We start from the raw sequence: 8431 nt of genomic DNA on the forward strand, positions 1-8431 counted from the left end.
GGTAGAGATAGCAAATTCCGAGGTATTCCAATTGGGTAGCCAATATTCCAATTCCAGTTTGGGTAGCAATCTATGAGTACCGACTGAAGTAGGTACTTATATTACTACTATTTAGTACTTTTATTATGTAAATTGGATTATTACAATTATCCACGACCATAAATGCGTACAAACTCGTACCTTTATTATCATCAAATTCATCAATATTTAGAAAATATCACCAATGGCATAATTAAAACAAAATTTGTTTATTTGGATATTTATTATATTTCCTAAAAATAATAATTACACATTTCATTTATTTACACAAAATATTATTTCATACAAAATAAATATGTACAATATGGATCGAATTTTATGTAAGTTTACACGCAATATAAAACAATACAAAAAATAATTAAAATAACTTTTTACTTAAGTAATATTATACATAACTGTCTCTTAACTAAAACAAAACACCCAAAAACGTTTAATTAATATTGAAAAGAATGTGTCAAATCTTCGAAAAACAAACTCTATTGAAGACTTAAATTTGGTAGTATTTTAATAAAAAACTACGCCGCTATTTGCATACCATTAGCCAAAACAATTAAATTACTACAACGACATTGAACAAATAAAGAAAGGTTGGCAAGATAAGAAACGCAATACTAATGTAATGTAGTTCAGTTTAAAGGAGTTCAAGGTGAAGCACGGTGCAATGACACAATTTTGTTCGTTATTTGTAAATTATCTTTTATAATAAAAGAGGTTGGTACTTAAGTAAACAGCCGTAGAAAAGTTTGTACTCAATAGAAAATCAATTACGTACCTAATATCAAAATCACTAGACTTGCGGCTTCACAGAAGTCGACGGCAAGGAAATAATAAACTTAAAGAATTGTCTTTTCTTTTCTAAATGTCCCAGTAATCACTTGTTCTATTTGCGGCCAGTCCTTCAGCGATTCTATTTCCGAGATCGGGATGAACGATTTTGAAGAACTTCACCGCTCGGTCTTTGAGGAAGTCGGTAACCGGGCCCAAGCTGTAAAGAATATTCTCCACAAGTCTGCTCCGTTCTTCAGGAGTCATTTCGTTTGAGTATAACTCGGCAGCCTGGTCGAAGTTGTTGGGTTCATCTTGGTAAATCTCGAGCAGCGACGGTCTGTTCTTGTCCAGGTACGCTACGGGACCATTGAAGGAATTCGGGTAGTAGTTTGGCCAGTTTCTGCCATTATCTTCAACTGGTGGAACGCCATCCCGATTGTATGCTAGGGCATGAGTTTGAAGAGGACAGTTCACAGGGATTCTATTAAAGTTGGCTCCAAGACGGTAATACTGAGCGTCTCTGTACGCTAAACGACGAGCTTCGAAAACCTTGTCTGGTCCTCCGAGTATACCAGGAACGAGGTTAGCAGGGCTGAATGCCAGTTGTTCAATTTCAGCGAAATAATTTACGGGATTCTTGTTCAGAACATATCGACCTACAGGATGCAATGGATACCTGTCTAGAGGAAGTGTTTTAGTTACATCAAATACGTCGAATCCAGCGTGCTTTACGTCTTCTAAAGACAAAATCTGTATGCTTACTTGCCAACTAGGGAATTCGCCATTACCAATAGCTCTATACAAATCTCTTGTGGCATAGTCAGGATCAACGGCAGCGATCTTTCTAGCTTCGTCCGATCTTAAGTTTTTAATACCAGCGTCGGGGTAGAAGTGGAATCTGATGAAATGTTTCTCTCCATGCTCATTGACCACTTCATACGTATGAATTCCGAAACCAGGCATGTGACGGTAGCCATCAGGAATTCCTCTGTCTCCAAATACTAACAAGAACATGTGAAGGCTCTCTGGTTGTAACGTCAAGAAGTCCCAAAGCATGTTCCCGTCAAACAAATTAGTCGCAGGATTACGTTTCTGGGCTCGCACGAAGGTAGTGAACAACAAGGGATCTTTGTACACATACATGGGGGTATTGAAACCGACGATATCAAAGTTGCCGTCTTCCGTGTAGAACTTGATAGCGTAGCCTCTTGCATCTCTGGAAGTATCAATACCACCTCTCTCGACAACGACTGGTGAGAATCTGGCCGCGACTGGCGTCTTCTTCCCAACTGCACTGAACATTTTAGCTTTACAAATATGGGATATGTCGTGTGTTGTTTCGAAGTATCCAAAAGCACCGCCGGCTTTCGCGTGCACCAAGCGTTCAGGAATTCTTTCTCGAACAAGATGGGTAAGGGAGTCCATAAAATATTCGTTGAAGATTAAATTTGAATTCAGTGTGACTCTAGCATCTTTGTACTCAATAGGCGCTCCTGCACTGGTAGTCATTATTCCGATTGGACCCTGAAAACCACATATTGTATATGGTGATTAAGATACAGTTAATGTTATTTTTGAGATTGGTTATGATCTTATTACAACATTTTATGCTCACAATGCATAATGTACAATTATTAATGCGGTGTGGTAGATGCGGTCTACTTCTCATAATTTTGATCAAACAATGTTATAATAATATATAAGGAAATCTTATATTCTATCATGATTACAAGAGTTCAGAAAGTGTTTTTACATGTTAATTATAATAAAGTTAAAGTTGCATGGTGCAACCCACTACTTTACTAAGGGGGAAAACCAACCTGAAGACAAGAATGTAGGAATAGAGCTCTTTTATTAAAAGATAACAGAGTTGTTTTTGTTTCAAGTTATAGACACACAAGAAAAAATAAGAACATTTAATTTATTATTTTATAGTCGTTTTAATTTTTTTATGATTGACAAAAAGTATATTAAGCGTACCTGAAAATAATTAACGCAATTCTTATTGTAGGTATATGAAATAAGTACTTAAATATTTTTTCCAACTTGTAAAGATTTTATAAAAAGAAAATAAAAAATACAAAAGTAGTTAAGAATTATAAATATGAAATATAATTAAAATTATTCGGTTCAATTTTATCATGGCTAATTCTATACATGCGAAAGTATGCGATGTGAATTACTTTATGTCCTCGGTTATTTTAGGAAACTAAATCGTACACGCAATATATTTTTATATTCTAACAACGTGAGATTAAATCTTAATCTAATTTAAACTAAGCTGTGGAACTTTACCTTGTTATCGCTTTCTGTGGAAATGTAGAGGAATGCTAAGTCGTTGCGTTAAAATAAATTGATAAGTAAGACAGTAAAATGTGTGAAATTTTAAATCACGTGTTAAGAAAAACTGATAAGAGTTTTAACTGCAAGTAACTCTTGCGCGGAATCTGGCGCGAGTATAGAAATTATAAAAGGTTTTTTTTTTTTTATTTAAGGTCGCATATAACTTTTTTTATTAATTTGACGTAAGTTGCTGCCACCGATGGAAACCCATAATCAATCCGTTATATGATTTAAATCCTTGGACAGTATTTATTCCGTCTCACCAATTTTTTTAAATCAGATCACGGCAGCTTTGCTTTAAAGGGACATACATATAACTGGATGTAACTTTGAGAGTGGTAGCTGACCCTAGTGTGCTTGCAATTAAAACACAGGACGCAGATGAGTGATCGAAATTCATACTAAGCTTTCAACTCATACATTTTTAGAATTCCGTACGAATTCCGAACGGAACTATTATGGGATCGCTCATTTGTCTACAGATCATGAAACTACTGGACCAAATTGTGAAATTTAATACTCTTATTTTTATTTTGTGACCCAAACTCGAAAGTGCAACTTAAAAAACAGAATTTTGAATTGAATAATTTTTGCTGTGCGTTTAACCCGGACTTGCCCGGTTTTTATTGTCAGCTTTATACTTGTAAAGGCGTTTGTCAAATCGGATGGGTCGTATTTTTAGAAAAGGGTGAAATGATAATGATTGAATGAATACAGATACATTATTCATTATTCATTAAGAAACAGTCAGTTATTAAATATATATTTATTATTGAATAGTTCTTGATATAAATTTCGGTAAACTTACGTAACGGTAATTTTCGAGATCAGTACCGTGACGTGTGGTAACCAAGTTATTTAGAGTGGTGTGGCCTTCTTACTTATATTCTTTATTAAAATATCCATAAAATTGCATACATGCAAGTATGTCGTATCCAATCGATACTAATTGAGGACTAATTGCTATCTACAAGGTTTCTAGGAATTCTCAGAAATATAAGGAAGGATTGAGAACTTAATTATTTAAATGTCATTTAAATTTCGTATTATATTGTTTTAAGATTTAAATCGGGCGTATTAAATTACGCATAAATAGAAACAACGCAATCATTGTCTTACAATTAGGGATGCATTCGGTGAAAGAATAGTATAGATACGATATTTATATCGATATATTAAACTATCGATAATGGTTATCTAAATGATCGAAAGTTTAAATAAGATATTATTACTATTTTGAATAATATGAATAAATATTCTCAAAATATTAATATAGAAGGACCTTATCTTAAGGCCTACTAATTTTGGATTATTTTTTTATTTTTATAAGCTACTAGCTGACCCAGCAAACGTTGTATTGCCATATAAATAAAAAAAAAATAGGGTTGTACTACCCCTAACATTTAGGGGGATGAAAAATAGATGTTGGCCGATTCTCATAGATACCGGATAAGCACAAAAAATTTCATCAAAATCGGTCAAGCCGTTTCGAAGGAGTATGGCAACGAAAACTGTGACACGAGAATTTTATATATTAGATTTGCCGATCTATAAATAAAATATTAAAATTTCTTGAACAATATATCAGTTGTTTATTATATGATAATATCGTGACAACAGTGGTCCAATATCGATAAAAACATACGAGTAGGTATTTAAGGTCGATTTTATCGATATTATCAAAACTTCGGATATATCGTTGCATCCCTACGTAAAATATGTTAAATGTCTTCATTTAAATATTTGTTTTTCGTTACTTCGATGTTCGTTTACTACGTTTACAGATTAAACAGCGAATATTATATTTCTTGCAATATTTTAAAATTGGGAAGAAATATTGAATAATAAATTTATTGTCGAAAAAGATGGATTTATGTTATGTTATGTACATAAAAACTGATTATATACTAGTTGTAGTTACGAAATGAGGGTTCCGTGGCATTATACAATATTATATTTGTGTTAAAGTACACCTATATTAAAAATAAAAAAAAATACATCACTTTATTTTAGAGCTGCAAAATTTGCTCTAATTACGAAAATTGTAATTTGCAGATTGTTTTTGCCGACAAAATTATTACAAGGTCAATAAATTTTGCAATTCTTAAATAATTATTTTTTATTTCCACAAATAATTTGTAAAATAAACAAGACAATGTTTACATGTTAATTTACTTCATATGTGATTGTAAAATATCCATGTATTTTTTTTCTATTTGGTGTCAGTAAAAACCCATGGGCAGCAGTGATAACTAATATTGGGTAGTCTGCTCACTCTTACGAGTGTCTACTTCCTATAGGTACACGATGTGATGGAACCCTTCGTGGTTCATAACAGCTTTGTTAAGCGTTTTAAAATTATAATATGGGGATACGTACAAGGCGTTCCAACTTAGTCGTCAGGAATAGCAAGGGATCTGTACCCGACCTCAAGTGGACTCAAATCCTATCTGGGATTAATTAAAGAGTTCCACGGGCAGCAGTGGCCTTTCCGTCAACTATTTTATATGTTACTCGTACTAGCTGACCCGGCAAACGTTGCGCTGTATAAATAAAAATTGTTAAGGGTGAACAACCCTTACCATTTAGGGGTATGAAAAATAGATAGTAGCCGATTCTCAGACCTACTGAATATGCATATAAAATTTGGTAAAAATCGGTAAAGCCGTTTCGGAGGAGTACGGTAACTAACACTGTAACACGAGAATTATATAGGTATATGAGATAAAAATATAATCATGTTAACTCTACATTTCATTTAGTATTTATGCTAATGCTTCTTCCGACATAATGCTTGTGTACGATTGCATATTATTACGGATTATGTATTTTGAAGTGTAGAAATGATAAGTATCTAACTACTTTTTGCCCGCGGTTTAGCGAGAATCAGAGTAATGTAGCGACAGTTAATTTCGATATCGGTTTATTTTAAATACTATTATTTTATTACAATTCATTTCTTTAATTAAATACTAGTTAAGTTTATTAAATGTCCTTCAGCGAGTCGAGTTAAACAGCTTTTGTTGTTTTTATTTTCTATTGCTAATAAATAAGGATTGAGACAGTTATTCCTAAATCAAACGTCAAATAAAGTAATAAATAATTTGTGTCAATCAGAAAATATAAAATTGATTTATGTTATTTATTCAATAAATATAAAAAATATCGATTTTGTAACTTAAGATGGTTAAATTCTTACCGATGTCTTTTCCTTAAAATCGACGATTTGGTTCGCCGCCGGGTCATTCTGCTGTTTGCCAGCAACCGCAGCAAGGGTCGCTACGAGTAGCACTTTGATCATTTTCACAACTAAATCACAAATAATAATATTATATTATAATATATATTGCATAGTTTGCAAAATATCAACAGCCTGGCTATTTGTGCGGGCGCACGTTTTATAATGTTCTAAACGACGCGGCCTCGTTTCTGAACGGGAAAGGTTGTTGTTGTATCGGCTGCGAGTGTAGAAGCGAGTTTTGAGAAAGTTACTCGCTGGTAGTAAGCAGGTAGTAGTACTGCAACAATCCAACATGGCTTGCGTCGCTTTCTCCCAAATACATGTTAAAAAGGGAGTGATGCTATTTGTCGTCATCGTCAACTCATAACAGTCAAACTAACAGGCAACAACCCATTACAGACAAGGGTTTCCTTTCAGAGGGAAAAGGGGTGAGTCTGACTTTGATCATGCGCATATTAATATAGCCTTAATACACGTCTAAGACCTTTTTTAATAGGTCTCAGTCTTTAAGAAGTCTGAAACCTTCTTTAAGAAGTCTCACGCGAGTAATTTCTTATGACGTTTTCCGTAGCCATTAAAACAAACAATATTAAGTAATTTTTGACACGCATATCTTAATAACTTTCAAAAATCGGAATTTCGTGCCTGAGATTGATTCTTTGGACTCTCAGATTTAAAGAATGAGTTTCAAAACATTAGGGTGCCATTGTTTTAGCTGCTAATCAAAGCCACTTTATATAAAACCAACATAAATATAAAACCATATTATTATCACGTCTTGCAAAACATAAAAAGCAGTCAAAAATTGAGTAATATCATGATTTAGGTATAGAATTAAAATCAGATATATCAGACGAATATATCGCCAGCAACTTCACTTAACTCGTGGATAGTGCAGCGCGTTATCGCTACAAAGCGTAATTACTCAATCTTTGAAAAAAATCGATCAAGTTGCTCGCATTTAATGCTCAGTGGCTAGTCTTTGTGTAGATGCTTTGGTTCTGTCACAACTAGAAATGTCAGTTTTGTAATCAACCCCAGATAGGATTAGATATTCCTATCTGAGGTCGGCCACAGATGCGCCGCTACCCCTGAGGACTAAGCTGGAACGCCTAGGAAAAGTCTGTCTCCCTTACACACCCTTCAAACCGGAACAAAGCCGTGCCTAACACTGCTGTTATTAGGTAGAAATAGGTGTGGCGGTGGTACCGCCGGAGTCGAACCACAAAGGATTCTACCTTTTTTTGGGAAACTTTTTGTCTCCCTCACATGTTCGCAAAAAACCGAGACAAAACTTAAAGCGCAATTTTGTTAGTTTAAACATTTAATGTTACGTTACTGACACTATAGTTCTGATACAATCCGCTTGGGGCGCTGATTGGAAATACGTAAACAAATACCAAAACAGTCATATTTGTCAAAACGTAAAACCTCATGGTACAGGAGGCAATGGACATATGATTCATTTCTTATTTATGCTTCAGTCTACAAGAGTGTTGTTATAATTGACCAAAATAAGATGGTAGTATATACGATTGCTGCTTTCATTATACAAATAAAGAAAATATGAAATAAGTGATGCAATATTTTTTGTGTGTGTGAATAATTTTATATAAAAACTATTAGACGAATTATATAGTTTCGCTTCAAGTAATATTTAGTTTTTATTTAAAATTCGTTACAGTACAGTAAAACAGCATTGCAAATTATTTTTAAATGGGAAGTAATTAGTACCTTTATACGGTTACTAGCTACCGCCTACCACACACACAACAACATGTTACCAACATGTTTGCTTACGTAATTTGAAATTTTATGTTTTTTTTTAATTTTATGTTTACCACTATGAACATATAAAATAAAAAAATGGTTTACTTAAAAGGTGGTAGAGCCTTTTGTGGATCCGCTCCGGCGGGACCACCGCCACACCTATTTCTACCTTATAACAGCAATGTTAAGCGCTGCTGTGTTCTGGTTTGAAGGATGTGGTAAGGAAGACATACCTATCCGAGGCATTCCAGTTTAGTCCTCAGGGGTAGC

The 8431-nt window shown here is 33.9% G+C and overlaps 1 protein-coding gene across 1 annotated transcript; it reads right to left on the bottom strand.

Annotated features, from left to right (window-relative positions):
* Positions 1-343: 343 nt before the first annotated feature.
* On the bottom strand, positions 344-6558 carry LOC140757256 (catalase-like). Its single transcript, XM_073092860.1, has 2 exons — positions 6350-6558; positions 344-2331 (listed from the first exon to the last, which is right to left on the bottom strand). The coding sequence occupies exons 1-2, from the start codon at positions 6449-6451 to the stop codon at positions 895-897; spliced, it is 1539 nt and encodes a 512-aa protein (XP_072948961.1). The 5' UTR covers positions 6452-6558; the 3' UTR covers positions 344-894.
* Between the last annotated feature and the right edge of the window lie 1873 nt (positions 6559-8431).

The sequence above is a fragment of the Epargyreus clarus genome, unplaced genomic scaffold, assembly GCF_041222505.1.
Source record: "Epargyreus clarus isolate Ecla_fem2 unplaced genomic scaffold, WU_Ecla_fem_2.2 ptg000004l, whole genome shotgun sequence".
NCBI lineage: Eukaryota > Metazoa > Arthropoda > Insecta > Lepidoptera > Hesperiidae > Epargyreus > Epargyreus clarus.